The sequence below is a fragment of the Anguilla rostrata genome, chromosome 5, assembly GCF_018555375.3.
Source record: "Anguilla rostrata isolate EN2019 chromosome 5, ASM1855537v3, whole genome shotgun sequence".
NCBI lineage: Eukaryota > Metazoa > Chordata > Actinopteri > Anguilliformes > Anguillidae > Anguilla > Anguilla rostrata.
In genome coordinates this window covers 27,144,221-27,169,416 of record NC_057937.1, presented here as the reverse complement: position 1 = coordinate 27,169,416, position 25,196 = coordinate 27,144,221, and the positions used below count along the sequence as shown (strand labels likewise).

Sequence of the window (25,196 nt, the reverse complement as noted above, 5' to 3'; positions counted from 1 at the left end):
ACAGACCAGCTCGAGGGGTTCGGTGGTGATGATGCTTTCCAATGGGGCTCTCGCCTCAGGCTCTGGGGCTTTGCTGAACACACATCTTCGACAACACTTCACATACTCTTTAACATCAGCCTCCAGTCCTTGCCAGAAGAACCTCCGTCTTGTCAACCACAGCGTCCGTTGCTGACCTTGATGTCCGGCCTCATCATGGACACCATTCAGGACCGCTGACTTCAGTGAGGCAAGCACAACATATTGGTAGGACCTCTTCTTGGATACTGCTTCCTTAGTCACCCGATACAGCACTCCTATTCGCAGGGACAACTTCTCCCATGCTTTAAGCAGCCTCACAACCCCCAATGGCTCGTGGCCACGTTCCCTCCTAGAGGGTCTCCGACCCCTCTCCATGTAGAAAATGACTCTGGCTAACATATCGTCCTGCCGTTGTGCTGACATGAGGTCTACCTATGACAATGCACCAACTTCAGCCACTTCAGCCGGTAATAATGATTGAGGGAACTGTGGCAGCAAGAGTGCACGGCTTTGGAGCCCAGGCTCTCCATGAATATGGGAAGTCAAGATTGCAGACACCTCATCACTTGATAAGGATCCAAACAGGGATGGGATGGTGGATTGGCAGTTGACAGCTAAGTCAACCTCCTTGGTCTCTGCATTCAAAGAATGGCTCTCCAGATCCGCCTCACATGGATGGTTGGACCAGCGGAAAACGTCCTGTACCCTCTTGGCTTGCACTCCAGCAACCTCGTCCAACAGCTCGTTGTAAGGGACTCTCGTGAGCCTGTGGAGGGTACTGGGTTTCACAAATGGCTGCCTGCTTAACGCATCTGCCACCACATTCCTGGGCCCTGGGATATACTTGATGTCAAACTCAAATGGGGCCAACTTGGCAACCCACCTTTGCTCATATGCATCCAGTTTGGGTTTGGACAGGATGTAAGTTAGTGGGTTGTTATCTGTCCAGACTGTGAATGGGCGTCCTTTTAGCCAATGGCTAAACTTATCACAGACCGCCCAACGTAGAGCAAAAAACTCCAGCCAATGAGCAGGATATTTCGACTGCGCATAGGTCAGCGATTTAATTGCAAAAGCCACAGGTCTGGCCTTGTCTCCATCTTTAGGCACCTGAGAGAGCACGGCTCCCAAACCATTGCTCGACGCATCCACAGACAACAGGAATGGTTTGTTAAAGTCTGGGTGGGCCAGGAGGACCTGATCAAGGAGAGCTTGTCTTAGATGATTGAAGGCCTGTCTGCATTCATCCGTCCAATCTGATGCAGAAAGCTTCCTCGTGACTTTCCGTTTCGCCCTCCCTTTCCCATGGCACGGAGTCTTGGGTCCGGTGGTCAACCCGAACAAAGGCTTGGCAATGGCTGAGCAGCCCTCTATAAACTGTTGATAATAGACCACCATGCCGAGAAAGGACCTGATCTTGGATTGAGAGGGTACATTTGAGTTGTTTTCCATGAGATCATTTTCTGTCATTTCAGTGATAGCTCGGACCTTCTCAGGATCTGTGGCAATACCAGCTTCACTGATAACATGGCCCAAGAATCTCACAGACTTCTCCATGAAGTGGCATTTATTTGGTGCCAATTTAAGATTGTGCTGCTTCAAGCGACTAAACACCATCTCCAAACGCTGCAGCCCCACTTCTTCACTGGGTGCAAAAACCAGCACATCATCGAGGTAGCAAAGGAGGCTTAGGAAATTCTGGTCCCCGAAGATGCTCAGCATCATTCTCATAAACGTGGCTGGGCTATTACACAGGCCCTGAGGAAGCCGATTGTACTCATAGAGTCCGAAAGGCGAGGTGAAAGCCGTGAACCTTCGGTCTTCCTCATGCACCTCCTCGTTGTAATAGCCAGATGTCAAGTTCATCGTCGAGAAATAGGCATTCCCGCCTAAGGCCGCAAGTGCATCTGCTTGGTGTGGCAAGGGGTGAGCATCCTTTAGCGTGCATGCGTTGAGCCGCCTGAAATCAGTGCACAGGCGTAATTCACCTGACTTCTTCCAGATGAGAACAAGCGGAAAGGCGAACTCACTGCTGCTCTTCCTAACTATCTCACACTCCTCCATCTCATCCAAAGCCTGTCTGAGTTTGTCGTACTGATTAGGAGACAGCCTACGATAAGGCAACCTGAAGGGTCTCTCATCACTCAGCCTGATCCTATGCACAAATCCAGTAGCTTTTCCACAATCCAGCTTGTGCCTTGAGAAGATGGACTCGTAGCGTGCTATCAGTTGCACTAACTTAGCTCTACCCTCAGCTGACAATTGGGGGGAGTCGACATCTATGTCCCCAAGTCCCAGCATTCGCAGCACTTCGCTACCTGCTCCCTTGCACTCAGGGCCACTGTCAATGGTCAAGCTGTCGGCACTGGTATTGTCACCCTCGGAGTTGCCATCCATCTTCAGCACCCGCTGCTGTAGAGTGGGGGGAGGGACTGCAGATGCCACCAGTTCATCTGTGTCGAAGTCCTCCAATGCCATACAGGGGAATGCGTCAGCGACTTTGGCATTTCGTCTCAATGTTACTGGCCGGGGTAGCGGGTTGACGATCTTCACTGGGAGCCATCCATCATTTCTCAGGATCGCTACAGTTCTCCCTATGAGAATGTTCCTCGGTCTTGAGCGAACACTTGTGGGTTCGATGACAACTGCACTGCCAGCTGAAATGCTTGTAGTGTTCTTCAGCCTAGCCCAAACTAAGTGCTCCTGCATCGGCTCCAAAGTAACTGCCTGCTTCAGCCTCAATGTTCCCACTTTGTCTGGCACATCCCTTCCCTGCCACCTCTCCACATTAGCCAGAAGAGAGAAAAGCTGCTCCTCATCATCAGTACGTCCTGTTGACTGTGTCTCAAAGAAGTTGCTTGTCTTCATTACATGTATGAGATGTTTGATAAAGTTGCTGCCAATAATCAGTTCATCAGTTTGGCCATCCACAACTAAGACAGGGACAGAGGCTTTATAGCTATACGCTGTCAGCATCAACTCACACACTCCCACAGGTCTAGTCCTCAAACCCCCACACCCAACCAGCACCACATCAACTGGGTTGAGTGAGCCGCTTGATAACACTCCAACTTCCTGTAGGCGTGGCACCACCGCTGAGTTCAGTGTACAGGCCATAGATCCGCTATCAACCATTGCCTTCACCTCCATCGCGTCATTTACAATAACACGTGTAGAACAGATTGTCGTTCGAAGCCACTCTCTGTATGTTCTGATAGATTACTTTTACACCATGCTCTGCAGAGTCACATACACTTGAATACACAGATTCCACATCCTCATCACAGTTAGTTAGGGGGACTTCATTAGGCCCATCACGTATCCCCTCTCCGTGTGGGCCATCTAGTTTCCCTGCTGGTTGGCTAAACCCTGCTGGGTGAGCCCTGCTGGCTGGAGAACCTGTTCCTGGGATGAAGCTCGCGGACATGCTATGCGTGTATGGCCAGGAGCATAACAGAGGTAGCATAGATGATCAACTCGACAGTGTTCTACTGTACTGTGGTTGGCATCACCACACACTGAGCAAGGCAGGGATGGGTTTACTCTGTTCCTGAATCGTTGCTGCGGACGGGACCCAGGATTGTTTACTGTCTGCTGTGGGCACTGTTCAAGCACGCGCTCCAGCAAAGCAATGACTCGGGCCAAAGGTTCAGATGAGCTGTGCGGGGGTGCTGGTGATGAAGCAGGTGTGTGTTCAATGGCTGGCTCTGGCTTAATTGCTGGTGAGGGCTGGCCCATAGACAAAACCACTGGAGAGAACACTTCCTGCCTCAGAGTGGAGACCATCACAGGTGGGCATGAGAGATGTTTGGCTTTGCTCTCCCTCCGATGTTCCTCCAGCCTCTCGTGGACATCCCCAGCAGTCCACTGATGCAGGGGTTTGCACTTGAAAATCAGACATAGTTCAGGATCAGGGCAGTGTCTGATAAACATGATAGTTACTTCACGAGCAGGATCTTCTAGCTTTTTACCCTGTCTCCTCATACAGTCCTCTGCCACATCAATGGCCCTATTCAGTCTGATCCAATAGTCAAAAGGGTTTTCACCAGTCAGTGGCAAAGTCGCATAAAAGTCTGCTAATGGCATGTCAGAATACACTGTATCGCTGAAATGTTGCTTCAAGATGTCAAAGATGGGGCTCGGGCCTTGGCTCAAATCAATTTTGGAGTTACTACGTAACCCAACTCGGAAAACATCTCGTGCTCGTCCCATAAGTTTACTCATCACTTCAGACTGCTCTTGTGCACCGAAACCCTTCTTACGCATATAACCCAACATAAACTCCTCCCACTCCTGTACTGTACACTTCTCAGAACCATCTCCTCTAAAACACCCTGGTTCTTTTACATCAGATTTCAGCACCAGACCCATGCTTTAAATGTCACCAATCTTCAGTTCCCCTGTCCCGCTGTTATTCCGAGGACCCACCCCATCACCCACTGCCTTAGCTGCTCCCAGGCATGACACTATGCTTTCACCAATAGAGTGACCCACCCGCTCAACAATACCCGCCAGTAACTCAATTGAAACCTCCCTGTTCCCTGAAGGTGAAACTGGCTCAGAAGCATTAGCTTGGGGTTCAAACTCACTAGTGGTGTGTGCATGTTGTGTAGTGGAAGTTGGCAGAGGAGTAGAGGTAATGGGTTGGATTGTGCTAGCCCTATCTGCTGACCCAGGAGAACCCAACATAAGAACACCCCTACCCCTTCCAATACTTCCCAGCCCACTATCCATTATGAATCAGTATACGAAATATGAGTAAGGTAATCAGAAGAAAGGAACAGAAATATCAATAAGCAATTGATCATAGGCTATACAGTAGAAAATGCCCCAGCAAAATTATTTTAACAAATTAAACAAAAAAATGTATATCACATGTAACCATAAGTTCAATGTAATTTCCCTGTGAAGCTGCTTAAATAATCACATTCAAAAAGAATATCTCTTTCGGACCGGCACAATAGTCAAACCAAATCCTCCCCAAGTTTCTCTGTCAGAAAATGGCTCCATACAGCATGAATTACAGTGCTCCACCGTGTGGCCAAAACGGGAACTACAATGGCGCTAGGTCTAAACACGACAATACGGACGAGAATGTACTCCAAAATTAAAACATCGATCTTTAGGGGTTATTGAAATCACTGTACAAAACAACAATTTTGTTTGGAGCATATCTAGTAAATGTCTAATTATTTACAAGCTCCTTATGAAGCCTAGAAGACATACATTTTCGCACAGACACAGTATTGTGCAAGCTAAAAGGCTAGCTAAAACAAGCCAGCTACGCTACCGAGACCACGTGGAGATACAGCCCCGGTGATTCTTGTCTGCTTGTGCGGCGTCGGTAGTCCTCTTCACCAACGTCCAGCATAAACAAGAAGACCGTTACGGCACCAGTGTAACAGGCGTGATCTTGCGTTGTGTTGTGTAAAAGCACCACAAACCAGGATTCCCAGTTGAGCTGATTTATTCTGATAACAGACAAACAGTGCGATCACTGGACTGTTCTCAACATGTATCTTCAGCAATGGTGATCGCTTGCATGGGCAAGTTAAACTGGGCAATATAACCAACAATATCAATTACAGCATACATATGTACCTGATAACAGACAAACAGTGCGATCACTGGACTGTTCTCAACATGTATCTTCAGCAATGGTGATCTAAAAATGTAGAAACACTCATGTTACCACACGTACACGCGGCCTGGTAAGTGGCTAACTTAGCTAGCAACATAGCCTACATGCCGTTCGCTGCAGTTCGTAGAACAGATATAGTGGATATACAAATCTACAAATGCACAAAAGCCTTTGTCCATATTTAAACTCCTTTAGGTACATATGCATTGATATAACGATATAATTGTGAACAAATATGAACAATCTCTTAAAATAATTGGCACAATGTTAAAACGTGACCTACCGCTTGCATGGGCAAGTTAAACTGGGAAGAACATAACGTGTGTCATTCCCTTAAAGGCAACTACACAAGTATTTTAAAGTGACAGAACACTAGACCCAAGATACACACATACACCTCTGATACAATGGCAAGTGTAATCATTATAAACCATGTTACACTAGCTCGGCGTAGCTTTTTCGTCAGTAGACAACGTATCTAGCTAGATAATGTAATGTACAGTCTTGCTGAATGCTTCTATAAAAATATCGACTGTCTTATTTATTACTTTTACTCGCAGAAATTTAGAAACCATATCAGAAATCGGCAGAATGAGTATTGTAGCTAGCCAGCAATGCCACGGTCACAGTTCAGTGGCCACAGTTCATCAGACGATTTGAAATCGGAGCGCACACCCGCGGGTTAACGTCAATTTTCTGCGTTTACCGTGATCCTTCACCTTAGGTACCCAGCGCGCACACACTGGTGCCAATGGCCCATAGTCAAATATGGTTGCGTCCATGAATTGGCTTCATGCGCCTTTGGACAGCTCCCATAGGAATCCATGGAACGGAAGCTGTCTTCTGTATTCTTTTTCTTCTTCTTCTCTCGGTTTTACTGGCGAATCGCAACCAACTTAACTTAAAGGTCCATACCGCCACCTGCTGTACAAGAGTGTGTAACATCATAACATTACTAACTATTTACAGTGTCTGTTGTGTCCTCTAATGCTTTTATTATGCTTTAGTTATATTTCCTATTACACCACTAGGTTTCACTGTAACTTTTGTGTATTGGTATTACCTGCTGTGTTGTTGTATGGTAGAAAGGAAGTGACATACAGGAACCAAGAAGTAAGGACAATGTCCACCCAAAGTGATCCTAGTCCTGACATTTTCCATTCTATAACCCAGACCCAATTGCCTGAGTTGATGTTGATTAATCCTTCCCGCAGTGTTACATCTAGATCTTCTCCAGATATATCTACAATGTTCAAGTATCTCCTGGCAGCGTCCAGCACCATCTTGATTCTTTCCGACTTCCCCTGTATTTCAGCAGCGCAATTTATGACCATTGCAATGAATGCCAAAAATCTTTTCTTTTCCATGCAGATATTCTGACCAGCTCCATTCCTTTCCTGCTTCGGTTATTTTTGCATTATCACCATCTCGTCGTTTCTCTCCATTCTCTAAGCAGCTTCGGCATACGACAATCGCTTTTCTTCTCTCATCTTATTCACTTTCCCTGCCTTCATTCTTTTTGGACACTGTGCTGACCCCATATCGTGATGTCCCTCACAGTGCAGGAACTTTGCATGCTCTTTCTCAACTTTACATACCTTCGCATTGCAATTGTCCTTCCCACACCTCCTACATCTTCTGACTCCTCTACATACTGCAGCAACATGTCCATATTCTTGACAACAAAAACATCTGAGAGGAGCTCTCTCATATGGCCTCAGCCACACATAATCCAGGTATGCTCTTTCCGGCAATTCCCCTTCCAAACTCAAACATACAGAATTACTGTCCTCCTTTACCCCTTCTCAGAATCTAGTCATTCTTCTTGCCTCACACACACCTGCAAGATCCCGAAACTACTTAGCCTTTACTGACAGTGGCACGCCACTCATCGCTCCCTTATTCCTTGCTTCCGATCCAAGTGGGAAGCAAGACACACAGCTATAATTTCCAATTAGGAAAATGGTTAATTAGGTATTCTATGTATGCAGGTATGCATGTATGTATGCATGCATGCATGCCACTAGCAAAATAGGTCCTAAGTCCTGACTGAACCATGTCACCTTCTGTTTAATGAGTAGAAGGAACTCAACATGAAGTAGAGGGGAATTCCGTTTTGACCAAATAGAAACTAATTTAGAGTGTAGCTGTAATACCCAAAACACAGGATCAAGAATACCAGTTGAGGCATGATTACAAAAATGATCTTTATTACAGTTTCCATGTTAAAAATATTTATTATACTAATTAAAATGAGATGGGTTTGAAGATACCACACTGCCTGCGCTCTGGAGAGCCACATGATCACCTGCCACCAAGCCACCAAGCCACGCCTCCAACTAAGTGCGTCTGAGGGGGAGATAGTGAAGTGAAGAGAGAACTCCACATCGCACACCAAATGGAGGGAAGATGACACTCATGCAAAGCCAAGGCCACTGCAAATCAAATGGGTAGATTAATGCAAAAATCAAATATTACAACACTGCGGGTGCAGGAATCCCCACACACCAAAGCCGAGACCGCAGGCAAGGACAAGAGGGTTACACCCGACTTCTCGGGCAATAAGGCAGACGGCACTTGAATGGGCACTAAGAGGACAAAAGTTTACATTCACCACAACCTTTACTGCCAAAGATACAGAAATCACTTTGCCCCAAACTGGGTGGGAAATAACCAACCCTTGCGCTATAAAGTGCACAATTGCTTTTAGACAATCCCTTTTTGAACAATCATGTGAATACAGTGAATAACTAGGAAAACAGTGGCTGATAGCACCTGGGGCGGGGCATGCCAGATACACACGCACTTCACAATGCGGTCTTACACAAGGGCTTGCATTTGTACACTTGCAGGATTCAGACCTCTGCAAATAAAATAAAGCCATGAGTTCACAGCACTGAGGACTGATGATAGTTGGAAGTTAAACAGTAAGTGTTCTACATACTTTGCAATGCCGCCTTTTATGCTTTGGCTTGCATTAGTTCACTTGCGGGACTCAAATGTCAAATGTCTGAAAATAAAAACAATAAATAGTAAAACACAGCTTAACCGTACTATAGGAATTGCTAAATTAAAAGTATTTTTTTTAAATGAATTAACAAATCAAACAGTTACCGTCAGCAATACAGAATATTGCCAAACTCAATTGGTGGTGTCAGCAAGTCAGCAAATTAACAGGCAACGCCGTACAACAATGTGCAATAGGATAACCTTGAGTGGATTGCACAGATCCCAGTTTAACGGGCAACTAACGGGCCAGATAGAATTATTTGTGACAGTATACCTCCAAACAGAAGAATAACTTCAGAAAGTGCCCAGGTCCCAGCAACAGCAGTGTTTGGTCTCGCAAACCAAAAGACAAAGGGCTTAAGAATCATGCTCCTAGTTGCTCATTCACCCATTCGCACCTGTAGATGATCTCACTACTTAGGGTCATTGAGAATGGAATCAGTAGGCTTGTATGTAAATTGGTTGCAAGTTAGGGTGACAATGCATACAAACAGAACTTAGTGGGTCACTAGTTAGGGTCACTACATTCACGCCCCCCCCCCCCCCCCCCCGAAATGAATCGTCACCCCGACGATCCAGTAATTCTGTTCTAAGAGGGGCGTCATTGTGTGTCTGGGAGGGCAGCCACCCCCAAACTCAGGTCCACATACCCCATGGAATTTGCCGGTCTTGGTAAATTGTTAGGATTGGAATGTTTACTCGTAGTGGTCATGCTTGCCCGGCGAGGCCTCTCAGCCCTGGACAGCTGTCCATCACCTTGCTCATGATTGAACTCTTCACCTAGATCAGTAGGAGTGTGCAGTTGGGACTGTGTCCATGTCTGCAGGAGGTGCTAGAGGCCTGCTTGTCCAAGTCTACAGGAGGAACATCTGGATGGTCATAGTCAGCACTATTGGAGCCTTCAGCTGGAGTGGTAGCCCCTCTGCTTGGACGTGTTCCTCCACCTCTTCCAGGATGACATTAACCATGTCTTTTCATTGCACAGCCGTTCATGGCCATTTAAATAAGTAGGTGTTTAGAACTTCATTCCCATATGCAATACTGACATTCAAATTATATCAGAATGTTCAATTATTTTGTTTAGCAAAAGTCATGCACGTTTCTACTGTTTAACTGCTGCTTTTTAATTTATTTTTTATTATGCTAATGTAGCTACCTGAAAACGGCACGTTTCTAAATTAATGTTAACTAGCCCTATCCTCTACCAACATACAAACAATTAGTAGGTCTGTTGTGTCTACAATACCTCACTTCCATTTAAAAATGTCAAACATTTAATTTATCATGAGAAAAATGACTAATGGAAAAATGGCTGAATCATCTGTTTCTTAGCTACAATGTATATGTATTTGCATGTATGTATGTGTATGCATGTCTCTAACACAGCCTACATTTATATGCATTACTGTTATCAGTTACTCATAAAAAACACAGTACAAAAAATGATATTGAAGAAAAACACTTTTTATAAGAACAATCTAAATGTTTTCAGGTTTTGTGTTTTGTATTAGTTACGGGTGGGACGAGGAAATGGTTTGTTTTAAGCTTTTGATATCATTTTGATTTAGATATATATAATATATAACAAGAGAAACTCAGAAGGATGCAGTGATAAATTTGTAGTGATAAACCATTTTGTCCTAAATTGGTGGGGTTGATATAATATTCAGTTCAAATGTGTTTAGATACAATACCATTAATTCACTGCATGCTGATGTTTTGCCCCGCACAAAAATGACAATTTAGACAATTCTAACACATATGCCACAAATAAATATCTTTAGATTTTCTGGCTGACATCGTTTATTAACTTTAGACATCTGTTGCATTCCATAAATCATTGAAATATATACAGATTGACCTTAAAAAATGAAAACAATGGTCATCTTCATTAACAATAGGAAATGTTACACAAGGCTCAATATATAAAAACAAAATTACTGTAGGATCATTAAAAAATCCTTTGAAGTAATTAGCCACTTCGTCATACATCAAGAGAAAAACAAGAGAAACTTAGAAGGCCCTGAAAAGGAAAAACTTCGGCAGAATGGCAACATAGTTCTGTTTCGTGTATAGAAGTAAATCGGAGTTAAATTATCAGGTCTTGAAACTATAAACGTGATCATGTTTGAGTATTATTTTAATGTTGTGAAAAGATTTTGCATTAAGAGTTTACACAAAAAATGACTTGCTTATCTTGCTACTTTAATGCAACATCAGACAGAGCAAAAAGACAAAGAATAAGACCTTCCAAAGCAACATAACAAAATAACTTTCTTCTAATTCTAAAAAATAAAAAATGAATTAAGAATACATATGGACATAACAACATAAATTAACAATGCAAATAAATAGGTAACTATGACTAAAAACAAAAAAGCCATATTTTTAAAACAATTAGACAATAAATCCAGCACACTTTCATTAATTATTTATGATCTTGAACTGAAGTAGTACATTGTGCATAACTAAACTAACATAACCTATCTGAAATTTGATATGGTAACTATAGCTACATGGATACACATTTTTAAAATACAAAATGCACTTTATCTTTCTCGGAGAAAATAGCTTTATTTCCTTGAGTTAACCATTTCAGCTATAGTCCTGCATCCAAACACTGATAATGTGGCAAAATTATATAACTCCATTTGAAGAGTGCAAGTCCAATTTCTAAGTGCAGTGTGCAAAAAGAAAAAAGCCTCTTTTCTTTCATCCCACAAATGGCAAAAAAAAAAACAGAAAAGACATACTGCTCTTTGTATGACAGAACTGGCCCTTAAGATAAAGAGGAGCCCTCATTAACACTTAGGTAAATATAGGCACATTAAGAAACATTTTAGTCATTGCACCCACACCCTGATCACTGAATGCATGGTTAAATGGTTAAACTTTGGAAGCTGGAGCGATAAACTATAAGCATCCTGGAAAAGGATGGAAATGGAAATGGAAAAGACTGTATACCCCATTTTTGACACTGGGAATGTATGGTCGTTGCACCACAATCGGTTAGTGTTTTTTGACAGTATACAATGAAGAAATACATATTATGTTATATATATATACGGCCAACAGTTTGTCTCCCCTTGTTTTCTCGCATGGTTCAGTCCTACACCAGCTAGAGGTCGCAACTGCCGTTCTGTCCAGCCCTTCTGAAAAAATTAGCACCACCCCAATAATCTACATTGATAAAGTATTTGCCACTAATTAAGTACAGACAATGATTGACAGCGATGTTTACTAGCGACACTCACATTTTAAATTCAGTTCAATTACTACCATGGACTTGCTGCAGTATATGTAAGTGTTGTACAGGGACATTATACTGTAGGTTTTGGTAGAGGCAGTGGGAAATGCTCACATTAAAAATAAGAGCAGTTATTTAACATTTAATTTGTACAAAAAGTAGTAAAAAATATTACTTCATCCATCCATTCATTATCTATATCCGCTTATCCTGGGCAGGGTCGGGGGGGGGGGGGGGATGGTGCTGGAGCCTATCCCAGCATGCACTGGGTGAGAGGCAAGAATACACCCTGGACAGGCTGCAAATCTACACAGGGCACACACACTATTCACTCACACACATACAACCTATGGCTAATTTAGAGTCTCAAATTACCGACATCTTGGACTGTGGGAGTAAACTGGAGTACCCGGAGAAATTACCTAATGATTCAACTAATTAACTAATCATGGTTTTTAATCAATATTTTAAGTAGAATCAGATGTCTTAGTGCTGGGCTAAAACAAAGACCTGCACCCACACTAGCCCTTTTCGGATAGGATAGGACAACCCTGCTTTATATGATTGCATTTTTCTTTTTACTGCAGCTAAACACACTTCTGGGCGTGGAGAGCAACAGAGTCAGTTGGTTTTTGTTTTTTTCTGAAAATCAGAGACTGATTCAGACCCAAGAAACCAGGTGACCTCAGTTAACTGTAATCAACTGCTTTAACTAATCAATTGCTGTGCTACTCAAGCGCTGAGTAACAACAAAAGCCAACAGACAGACCAGGAGTGAGAACCATTGGCTCAATGACATGCTCTCCATAGCATTTAAACTATTCATGTTCACTTTCCTTCCTGAATCTCCCCATATTAGATAAAGTTTCTCAATTAGAAACTCAATTGTACGATTAGCCACTTGACTCTGTTGTTGGGAGTGCCTCTGAGGACCCCTGGAGGATAACCATTGAAATACAAGTGCAAATCCATGCAGGTCACATGGTGGAGACAAACTGGTGGCCCGAGTCATATACAGTATCAACAGCTTGGAGATACAAAAGAGTCCTGTGGAGCCCTCAGGACATCCTGCAGATGTGAAGTGACTGTAAAATGCCTTCACATGTAATATATAATTGGGTATTACTCTTACTATTAACACATTCCTAAAAGGAGAAATAAAGTGGTTTAAATATAAAAAATGGCTGCACACAAACAATAAAATAAGCCTGCTTTCAAACTAAAATGAGCCTGCATTATCTTACATTGAATGTAAGTGTCATAAGTGGCTACCTATGGCCCCGCAGCCACAGGTGGAGCCAAGCTGAGCGGGCTACCGTGTGGGGACCCCAAAGTCAAATCCTGCTTAGAACCCTGCAAAAGCTAGGGCTGGTTCTGTTTGTTATTCACAAAATATGTGGTCAAGGCACAATTGATGCTTGAACTGTAATTATTTTACATGATACCTCACAGATGCTGCAGTAGAAGACATTAATGAAACAAATTAATCTAAACACAAAGATGATACTTTCACTGTTATAATAAAAAAATAACTGAATGGAACTGACAGTGAAGTCTTCTTTGGAAGTGGCTTGAATTCAATCCTGTAGTATGGCAAAAAAAGCTTCAGCTTCAGCTTCAGATGAACAAAAAGGTCTGTATACCATTTTTCAATGCATTTCACAGTAAATCACACTTCTGTCACATGCTTGCTAGGTAAACTGAATTTTACAGAATGCAATTGCACTGTTTGGACTGGCTGTATAATATTTGGGCCCAATACCATTGGCCTAAAGGCTCAAGACATGAAATACATAAACACATACACATTAACTATGTCTGGGGATCTACCCCCTCCTGCCCACAGTGGCTACAGTGTCATGGATATTTCCCAGCCGAATTCCTTCGCTCCAATTCTTGTACAGTTACACTTAAATAACTTGTTTCCAGCAACAACAACAACAACAATTGCATAACACATATGAACTTGAACTTTCACTGATATAACCCTTCTTATTTATCAAAACTGAAGCATTATATCCCCTCAACAATATTTTTGTTCCATAGGTCTGATAGTACACAAGCAGTACACTATGATATTTATATCTGGTATGGCCCATAATCTTAACATACTTGGAAACAGACAATTTTATATACATCAAACCAACACCTAAACCGATGCATGCATGCTATTTCCTTACACACATAAATATGTATAATTGTGGCTGGCACTGTGGCTCATTCATTTTTAGTGCTGCAGAAAGAGAGACCTTGCTGAAAAACAGCCTTCACGTTGGGGCTGTACCTCGGCTATAATAAGCGCTGAATATTCACTTGAAGCTGCCTGCTCTTGGTTTCTTACAGTACGGGCGGTTTGCATGGAAATGGCACGTGAGGGAAAGAAAAGTATAGACTAAAATCGGAAGGCATGAGGGCTGGCCGCCCACTCCCACACATCCCATCTCACCCCCTTTTTCTCCAAAATTTGGAATGCTCAATTGTGATTACCAGCACATAGCAGGCACCCAGCTGCCCCAGGAAAACAGTACAATTAATCAATGCATTAATGCAAATAATGACTGATGACCAACAGTCTTAGCTCAAATTAGGTCTGAGAGGCCTGTTCTGACAGTTAGTCAGAGTGAATGTGTGAACTGGCAGCAGTGTAGGACAGCAATGGTGGTGATGATGAAAGTCATTGAGATACAAAGGCCTCAGGTTCGAGCTGCATATTAGAAAACTGGAAACCGAAAGCCAGGGCATTTCATTTTAACAGCATTCTCCAGCCACAGATGCCTATAAGTGCTACTTTAGGAAACTCGAGCCATGAGCTGAGCAGAAGCGTGTCCAGCACCTGCTCTGAGGTGGGGAGGGTGGGTCTGGGGGTTACAGGCACTCTGGTAAGACCTCTGTAGTCTCGGCGAGGGTGCAGATGACCGTGGTCTGCTCCGGGCTGTGGTAGCCGTTGAGCTGGCTGAGCTGCACCCTCAGCTTCTCCACTTCGTAGTTGTGCAGGTACTCCTGCACCAGGTAGCGCTCCCGCTTGACCCGTGCCTTCACCTCCGAGGGAACGTCTGGGATCATCCACGCCACGAACACCTTCACTCCAAACACCACATGCTGATGGGAAAGGACAATGGATCAGACAGCAAGAAGCAACATCTGTGTAAGCGATAAGGGTTTGATCTAGAGTTATGTCATTGTGATATATATCAGTGTTTGGTATACTGATTTATACAACGGATTGGTCCAAGGGTGGGCATTCATTTTAACATTTATGATTTTTTTCCTGATAGAATCACAGTAAAACAACATGCCAAAAGGGCCGTGGAAGAATATTTCAGTTTCAGCTGATTATGTCAGCTTGGCCTCGGCCGTATCACCACCCGTATCGTACACTATTTTCCAATAACGGGACAGCCCGTCGTGGTTTATTTCTTACGTAACAGCATGTGCAACAGAACTGTACCTGTGCATGATACCGAGATATCAGTTCAGTGTGTAATATACAGATATGTCAGTGTGTGGAACAGCTGCACATAATCGTTTGCTATGAAGATACATCAGTTGAGAGATATAGACTCATTAGTGTGAAATACAGAGATATATCAGTGCGTGGCATAGAGATATCAGTGAGTGGTATAAAATATATTGCTGCATGTGGTATAGGGTATAGTCCTGTACCTCCATGATGATGATGAAGGCCAGCTTGGCTGCTAGAATGTGCCAAAACTGCATTGTGTGGAAGTACTGCTTTTCGTGACCAGAAGCGTAGCGGTAGTCACGGTACCTGAAACAACATGGGCACAGAGTCAGTAAAGGCTTGTGAGGAGACAGCCACGAGCACACACTTGTCTCTACCACAGCCTTTACCTGCAGGTGGTTATTACGGAGCTGTTGAACCAGGCAGGGTTCTCGCCATCCTCAGGTTGGTGTTCCGGCCGCAGCTCGGAAATGTTGAAGACTGACAGGCTGTTGTTGATGTAGCCCTCCATGGTTGCTGACTTGTTCGGTTGGTAGACATACAGGTAGACCAGTCGTGGGATCATGTCAGAGGTGAAGGACACAATAAAGGCCTGGAGAGTATGAGAGGGAAGACAGGAGAGGTGGAGTAGGATAGAGAGAGTGGCAGAGGGGAGAGGAGAGAGGGATAGAGCAGTGGGGGGATAGAGCAGTGTGAGAAGGGAGAGCAGGATAGAGGGGTAAGAGAGGGAGAGGAGAGTGGTTATCAAAATGGAAACATATGGCAAAACCATTTTGAAAAATTATACCAGAAAGAGACATCAAGCCCATAGCAACAGCAAACATGTGCAAAATTGGAAAAACTTGAACAGAACATAAAAGATTACCAAAACCCTTTATAGTCCCCAATAACGCCCTAGCACACTCTCTAATAATTAAGAGCTATTTGAAAAACTGAAAGACCTATGACCCAGAAAAACCTGTTATGCAGATGGGATCCTAAATGAGGATGTTAAATCATAGCAATTAGAAGTTAAAATTAGCTATCCTAAGATTCTTCACCTTGGTTCTGAGCGTTGGTTACTTCTCTGGAACAAAGGACTCATAACACCCATATATAAAAGTGGAGACAAATTTGACCCAAAAAAATACAGAGGCATCTGCGTGAACAGTAATCTGGGGAAGGTATTCTGTAGCATAATAAACAGAAAACTTATAAAACGTCCTTATGGAGAACAATGTCTTGAGTAAAAGCCAAACTGGATTCTTACCAAAGTATAGAGATCACATCATATTTTCACCCTACACACCCACATTTACAAATATGTTCACCAAAACAAAAGCAATGTTCTTGCCTGCTTTATAGATTTCCAGTGGGCTTTTGATTCTATTTGGCATGGTGGTCTTTTTCTAAAACTTATTTAAAGTGGTGTAGGGGGAAAAACATACACTGTAATTAAATCAATGGATACAAATAAGAAAAGTGCAGTTAAAGTTGGAGATAAACCAAATATTTTTCCCAGATAGCACAGGGGTCATCTATCTCACCAATTCTTTAAAATATTTATATAAATGAACACTACTTGAAAAACCTACAGCACCTGACCTTGCCCTATATGATTTCTAAGTTAAATTAACCTGGTTCTGCTCTCCCCAACACCAGAGCGTCGACAACAGAACCTGGATCTGCTAGAGTCATACCTGGGCCCTGACAATAAACCATATAAAAACTAAGGTTCTTCTGTTCCAACAAATATCCAGACACCAAAATAAACATCACATTATGAACAAGTAAAATTGAACAAACTACTAATTACACATGTTTATGATTAAAAATCAGTTAAAAACGAGTGATTCCCACTGCTATCATTACAAAGCCCTGAAATTCCAAGAGGTGAATATAAAGAAGAGTCCCTTCAGTCAACTGATCCTGGGACTCACTGAAGTAAATACTAACACAACTAATAATAGCCAGCCCCAGAACAGTGACACCATCCTAGCTCAATGACTTTGACCAAACGCGATTATAATGAAACAAAAATAAATAAATTTGACCCATTGAAAAGAAATAACAAAAACCCAAAACAAACTTGATGGCTGTTTGGGCCTGAACAGACTGTACACCATGGCTAATTACCTGACCATGGTGATGGAGAGTGAGCAGAGAGAAACCTTGAAAATATACACTCAGTAAGAACAGCATGGCCATTATGAAAAGGCCAACACAGGCAGACCCGGATGCCCTGAGAGGACAGACAGTGCTCACACTGCAGCCAGGGAGTGGTGGAGCTGCACTTCCTCCTGTAAATGATCAGGACATAAGGGAGAATGTCTACCCAAAATTCATAAAAATATGCCCTGAATTAAATGACCACCAAATGCTCCCCTACAGAAAATGCACAGGACTAGCAGCAAATTATGTTACAGCTTTCCATAAATAGACGGACAACCAGTGAGCATATTTGGATAGGCTTATTATTTTTGTCAGCACACCATAGGTCCATGTTTATGCTTTCAGTTGTGTATGTTCTTTTCTGTACTTAGGCAACATAAGATGCATCATTTCATGCCAATAAAGCATTTTAAAATTTGAATTTGAATGGCAGAGGGGAGAGAGGAAGAAGGAATGGGAGGGGGAGAAAGGAATAGAGGAGTGGTGGGGCAGAGGAGAGGGAAGTGGGAGGGGGAAGGGATAGAGGTGTGGGAGAGGGGAGAAAGGGAGAGAGGAGAGAGGGATAGAGGAGGGGGAGAGGGCAGAGAGGAATAGAGGAGCAGGAGATGTGAGAAAAAGAGATGGGATAAAGAAGTGGGGAGCTACCACAACTGCATGGTATTAAACACCACATTTATATAGGGGTATTACTTAATTATATTCCTTATGCTTGTCCACTGGTTACAATACACAAAATACAGGATGTGCAAAAAGATACCCAAACACACACACACACACACACACATACACACACACGTACATTGGTGATGACAGAGAGGACGGCCATTCCGTTGAGGATCTCCAGCCAGGCTCCAATGCTTCTGGCCTTGGAAGCCATGGGCCGGCGGAACTGGGTGGTGAGCTTCCAGGCGTCCACACGCACCTCCAGGATGTTATTACACAGCGCCAGCAAGGGCGCCAGCGGGAAGGAGGCCACAAAGAGTGTGATGAAGCCAAACTGGATCACTGTGGGTACGACAAGAGAAGAGTGTGATGAAGCCAAACTGGATCACTGTGGGTACGACAAGAGAAGAGTGTGATGAAGCCAAACTGGATCACTGTGGGTACGACAAGAGAAGAGTGTGATGAAGCCAAACTGGATCACAGTGGGTACGACAAGAGAAGAGTGTGATGAAGCCAAACTGGATCACAGTGGGTACGACAAGAGAAGAGTGTGATGAAGCCAAACTGGATCACAGTGGGTACGACAAGAGAAGAGTGTGATGAAGCCAAACTGGATCACAGTAGCAAGGAGGAGAAATGTGTGGGTAACACAGGGCATGGCATGGAGCAGCAGCCATCCCCATCTGAGAACACAGGCAAGGCAGGGGAGGGAGAGATTCCTCTCCAGTGTTTCTGCTGGGGATAAACTGATCACTGTGCCCAAACAGATTTCCCTGGCCCAAGTGCAGGGAATATTGATCTGAGCATGCCCTTCACTCAGGTAAGCATTTCTGGAAACTCACATCCTCTCCAAATCTCGGCACATAACTCACTGTAGATCATGTTGAGAATAATTAATATCGAAAAAGGCCTTCAGATAAATTATGGTATTGCCTTGGAAGATTGCCTTGCTAACGAATAAGTGGTTGAGCAATTCATTGTCATCTGTGGATTGATAACATAACTATGTGAGGCCATACGCTGTACAACGGCCAGCTATCTGTGAGTGTGAATACGCTATGTTCATACACTCTTGTGCTTGGGTTCTGAACTTGAGTAAGGGGTGTGTAAGGGGCATGCCACTCTGTGGGGCCCTCCCAATCTGGGATCATTTTTATCACTTAAATCCCTCAACTTCCTATAGAACTTTAATGTTACACATGTATTGTACCTCCTGTACCACTTTCATCTTACATGTACCTCCATCCAGAACTTATATTGGACTTTGTATCATTATCTTGATGTTGTAGCTTGTCATGCCTCCTAGTTTGACTCAGTATAGGTTAGGTCAGAGTGTTTACTGTATGAACTGGACTTAATATGTTCATGGCTATGAATAACTGTTACAAAATGAGTATTGTACCTTAACGGACCTGTGTTTTGTAGTTGTTCCAATGACCTTCGTTATGCACTTATTGTACGTTGCTTTGGATAAAAGCGTCTGCCAAATAAATGTAATGTAATGCATGCGGGCTTGAGGAGCTCCTCTCACCCATCTCCAGGTACTCGTAGAACAGGCCCAGCTGGCTGAAGTTCTGCAGGTCGTGGTCCTGCTCCCAACTGCAGTAGACTCTTTTATCTGAGGGGTTGCGGCCCTTCCTGCTGCCCCACCAGTTACACATCCACCTGGGGAGGGAGGAAGGCTGACAGATGAGCTGGACACCCAGCGCCACGGCTCTTGGACTTTTACCTGAGCCTCACTTTCCAGTTCAGAAGCTGTGGAAAAACTGCTGAATGACTGTCACGAGAATATTATTCAGCCCCTGAAGATCACACACAGGATCAGCAGTCCAATGTAATTACAGTAGATTTATGATTCTCCAGCAAGCATACACATTCATTTAATATGACAACATATGAAAAAAACAGAAGGTCAGAGGAATCCAGGGAGCAAAATGGAGATGACATTATTCAATCTATATCTATGGGAAATCACACAAAAAGTGCATACAGTATATGAGAGTGTGCTTGCGTGTGTGTGTGTGTGCGTATTTGCATGTGTGTAGCCTTATGTGTGTGGCACTGAACCCTGTTTGTTGTTTATTTATATTTCAGATTCATGAGCGGGTCCTTGGGCTACTTCAATATCAGATGCAATAGGCCAGGAAAACAAAACACAAAAAAGTGTTTCTACCTCCTGCATGGTTGCAGCCATACTTACGGCACAAGCGCCTCTTGGATGTTCCCCCACACCTGCTTCCCTACCATCACAATCACCAGCTGCGTGGTCAGCTCGATAAGGCAGCCGCCGGGATCACACTGTGTTGGGACAGGGTGAGAGCAGAGGAAGGAAAGAGATAAGTTTACATCACCACAAAACAAGTCATCTTCATATTTGGAAAAATCTGAATTAGGCAATATATAAACAGAAGAAGGCACCCATTGGAACTGGCCCTTCTCTCGTTGCCATATTGGAAAAGGAAGTGAAGCAGTGTAGGTGTATACAGGTTTCCTGCCAGTGGCAATAGTGATGGCAAACTGTGCTGAAGAGGTGGTGTAAGAACTGCTCTTTAGCATATGTGTCACACATCTACTAAACGTTCATCTTTCAGATGCTGTCTCAGTGGTGAAAAAACACCCCGAGATCAGACTGCTGTGTCTGCAGTATTATGTTCATAAAAATGTTAACACATGTACAGTTTTGTACTGTTACAGAAAAACAATGACAGCTTGGCTATTCCTGCTTATTGTTTTGCTAGGGTACACGATCCTCATTTCTTACTCTAGCTTTGCACCGTTGCGAATGGTGGGAGCACACCTATCAGCCAAAAACTGGAAATGGCACCCCAAGAGAAAGGCCTACCTCCATTAAAGAATAAAATCACCTGGCCTAAAATAATAAATCAAGATTTCACATGTATGAATTGTTGGTTTTACAGTACAAATCACTTGTAAGACTAGCATGTGCCCCAGGTGATTTTATATATTTTAAGTGGAAGACACCTCTACATTAACATGTCAGATCAACAACAAATCTGTACTTCTTAAAAATAACTTTTAATGACATAAAGTAGCTACTGTATATAGTACAGATAGTAAATGTAGTGCTCTGAAGTATCAAGCTTATGCCAGGTTTTCAGAAATGATCATTGACATAGCAAATGCAACAGAAACACAAAATAAACAACATTACCAACTTATTATAAATGCATGGCCAAAAATGCCACTATTACAAACTGTACTACTGAAACAGTTTCACTCATGCCATTTTGTGATTTGGCAGTAATCACACAGATGTGATTCTTAATTTAAGTCCAGAGTCACTGCTTCAGTCATCCATCGGCTGTTTGAAAATGTTTTTAATTCCCCATCATTGCATGATTTTGTCCCTCTGTTCAAGCAGGTTTGAGAGTGTAGACTGGATATGTTAAGAGACTCAGTACATGACATTCTTTCAGTTGCCATGCTGACACTTTTTTCAAGTAATCTTGTTTACGTGAACATTTTAAAGCGCAGTTACCTAAACGTTTTAAAATGCTGGAAAGAACAGAAAACTGTACACCTTGAAGCAATTAATATATTGAGCACTTGGGGCCCGATTCTAAATTTGAAGAAATTCTTTTAAAATTTAGTAATTTTTTAAAATGTGCTTTTCTCTTTTTCTCCCACTTTTGGAATGCCTGATCATGCTCAGGAAATCTTGAGAAAATCTCTCCTGTTCATTTGGGAGATTGTAGACAAACATGCGGTCTCCTCTTGTCACACTCAAGTTGGTGGAAGGCACTTCATGTGCAGCTGAACAGACAAACTTATGGCCTGCTCATCCAGTGGGTGTCAATCGTGCGTGATGAGTTGATGTCATCCAAGTCAATAATCCTTCTCATCACAGGGTGATACTAGAGCCAACTGTCTGTCGCCCCAGGGGGCTGCCTGCCATTCTGCACTGGAAATTCTTTACAAACAATCCATTTACACAGCTGCATATTTACTGAGCATCGTGCTAAAGCATATAATGGCAGCACCCCAGCTGGGACTCAAATCCCCAATCTTTGAGTTACAAGCCCAGTCCCCTCCCCATTATTCTGCACTGCTGCTACCCGGTAGGTTTACACAGTATATTACAGGTGGGCTGCACTGTATCAACAACTACAGACAAACTAACAAACCATTTTGGACATAACCCAAAAATAATCCAAAAATGAGGGCAGGGGAAAAGCTTGCACAAACGCAGGTTATGCTACCTCTTCATTCCTCAGCTTGCCGAACATGTAATTGTAGTCACCAGGGTGGCCCACAAACTTGCCCTTGAAGAAGGCTACATAGAAGCAGGATGAGTAGTAGTTGACAAACTGGAAGAGGAACATCTTCATGGTCAACCTGTTCTCGTACTCCAGGTGAGTCTTGGGAATTTCTGTGGAAAATACAGTGTTGTCAAAATTATTAGACAGAAGAGAGCAAGTGCCAGTACTTTGGAACTTCTGGAAGGAAAGGTTGATACAACCCATCATGTTCATGTAAACAAGACCAACCTAAAACTGATCAAATAATTATTATGGCATTTAGTAGAAAGGCCTCAGTCAGTGTGCACTGTGCAATCATAATTATTCACGCGATTTCAGAAAAATGAAATGAAATACATGTCTCTGTCGGGTAGAACTTCTCAAATAAAAATGAAAACATAAGGCACAGGTCAGGAGATGTGCCGCAAGTCACTGAATATGCCTTTAAGTATGGTCAAGTCCAATTACTAAGAAGCAGGTAAGTTAACTGTACCACCCAGACACTGCCTAGTGCAGGTTGTTCCTTTAAACTGAACAGCCAGGCAAGGAGTGGTTTGGGAAACCACTGTGAGGTTCAGTTACAGCTTTCAACACCTGAGATGGAGCCAACAACATCCTGGTCACTCAACAAAACTGGCCTGCCAGGGTTCAAACTGGATCAGTTATAGCAGTTAACCCAAAAAGGTACAATTTTGTTCCACGACCCCAAAGCCTCACTGAAATATGGGATGAGATACTTTTTTCCAATAACACCATTCTTCCACTGCTGCACAGGACAGGTTTGTGAATGTAAATTACACATGCAACATATGCAAACTAATAACAGAAATCAATGTCCTTCAATGTTAACACATGAACTGAAGTTTATTGAAGTGTGTATTCCGACCTAATCCAGGTGGGATTTTCCTCTTTCAACACCCAATTGGTCAAACTAAATTCAAAATAACTGATGGATAGGGATGTTAACAATTACTCAATGACTATTATTTATTGCACATTTACAGGAATCAAGGTTTAAAATAAAAATAAAAAAAAGATTTTGTTTTGGGTTGCCTAATGTTGCACTCCTCTTTTGGAGAAACGTAATGAATTATTTTAATGATTTATATTGTCCACCAGATGAAGCTACACATTTTAACCTACTGAGATTTGAGATCTGAGGCTTGGCTATCTACAGTACATCCAGGTACTGGCACCAATTTCCAAGTGCCTAAGGAAGATATTTATAGCTACAGTATGTTCCATTTGCCTTGCCTATGCCCTGTTGCTGAGTTGAAATTACCTATCAGTAGGATTAAGTAACAATGAAGTTTTGTAACTGTGACAAAATGCCTTTCATTTTTTACTACACACATGAAGATTATATCCTTGGGCTACATCTGTGCTGTTTTAATTGACAATTTAAGTACAGTAAAGCAGGCAGAAGGGAGGGACACTAAATTATATGAGCCCCATTGATTGTTGCATTTTAGTCTAAGTTCAACAGCTATCTAAACAAATCTTGTTCTGTACTGGTCAAATGCTCTTTGAATGTGGGTGAAAACCAACCCTTTTAAGCCTGGAGTCAAGAAAAGCATTGCCTCTTGCATCACTCACATTTTTATTGATGAATGATATAGCTATATAGTACATGAAATTTACCATAACAACTATCAATTAATTCATTCTTTAACATCAAAGATCATCAATCAAAGGAATTACTTAAAACGTGCGTCCCTACTGATGCATGAAAAGGAGTTCCCCCTCACCCATGTCGGTGATCCAGATGGCCACGCGCTCGTACATGAAGTTGAGGATCATGATGATGGCGAAGTTGATGCAGGAGGCAGTGACGGAGGTGGCGAGCTGTGGCGTGATGAGGGACCCCACCAGCTGCAGTTTGCTGGTGGGGCTGTCTTTCATGATGCTGGCGAAGGCTGCATACACTGCCAACCGGTACGCGATCACACCAGTGATGCAGGCGCAGATCAAGGCAATCTGGAGGGAGCGAGTGAACACAATTCACAGACAGCCGACTAAAACAAACACACATCAGTACACACATATACACAGGCTAGCTTATGAACTGTACAGAACCACACTGACATAGACACAGGCTAGCTTATGAACTGTACAGAATCACACTGCTGCGGACACAGACTAGCTTATGAACTGTACAGACACACACTGACATAGACACAGGCTAGCTTATGAACTGTACAGAATCACACTGCTGCGGACACAGACTAGCTTATGAACTGTACAGACACACACTGACATAGACACAGGCTAGCTTATGAACTGTACAGAATCACACTGCTGCGGACACAGACTAGCTTATGAACTGTACAGACACACACTGCTACAGACCAAGACCAGCTTGTAAACTGTACAGACCCACACTGCTACAAACACACGCCAGGTTATGAACTATACAGACCCACAATGTTACAGACACAGGCCAGGTTATGAACTATACAGACCCACAATACTACAGACACAGGCTAGCTTATGAAATGTGCAGCCACACTGCTATATATTCCAAATATCAAATGCATGCTGCAATTCCTCTGGGTGAAAACACATGCATTTGATGGTAACACACACTGAAAGTGATGCCGACTCACCCAGAATATGACCGTGGCTCCAGACAGGCAGCAGCGAGCACATTTGCTTGTTACTGACAAGTACGGCTCCATTTCCTGCAGAACAAACAGGGAGAATGTGTTGTCAGTGGCCACAGAACAGCACGAGTAACCTGGG

The 25,196-nt window shown here is 43.0% G+C and overlaps 1 protein-coding gene and 1 long non-coding RNA gene across 5 annotated transcripts in view; both read right to left on the bottom strand.

Moving 5' to 3' along the window:
* Positions 1-7,855: 7,855 nt before the first annotated feature.
* LOC135256109 (uncharacterized) lies at positions 7,856-9,002 on the bottom strand. Its single transcript, XR_010330380.1, has 3 exons — positions 8,946-9,002; positions 8,607-8,672; positions 7,856-8,097 (listed from the first exon to the last, which is right to left on the bottom strand). It is a non-coding gene; the product is annotated as an uncharacterized LOC135256109 (long non-coding RNA).
* A 1,448-nt stretch (positions 9,003-10,450) lies between these two features.
* Positions 10,451-25,196, bottom strand: part of ano5a (anoctamin 5a) — a 67,026-nt gene continuing 52,280 nt past the window's right edge. For 3 of the 4 annotated variants that reach the window (XM_064335693.1, XM_064335694.1, XM_064335696.1), the window contains 9 exons: positions 25,061-25,135; positions 24,203-24,431; positions 22,416-22,585; positions 20,396-20,493; positions 19,727-19,860; positions 18,332-18,537; positions 15,771-15,973; positions 15,582-15,687; positions 10,451-15,017 (listed from right to left, as the gene is read on the bottom strand). In XM_064335693.1, coding sequence (XP_064191763.1) covers positions 14,784-15,017; positions 15,582-15,687; positions 15,771-15,973; positions 18,332-18,537; positions 19,727-19,860; positions 20,396-20,493; positions 22,416-22,585; positions 24,203-24,431; positions 25,061-25,135 — 1,455 coding nt within the window. In that variant the 3' untranslated portion in view covers positions 10,451-14,783. The remainder of the gene's footprint in view (positions 15,018-15,581; positions 15,688-15,770; positions 15,974-18,331; positions 18,538-19,726; positions 19,861-20,395; positions 20,494-22,415; positions 22,586-24,202; positions 24,432-25,060; positions 25,136-25,196) is intronic. The other variant, XR_010330039.1, reaches the window with a different exon arrangement.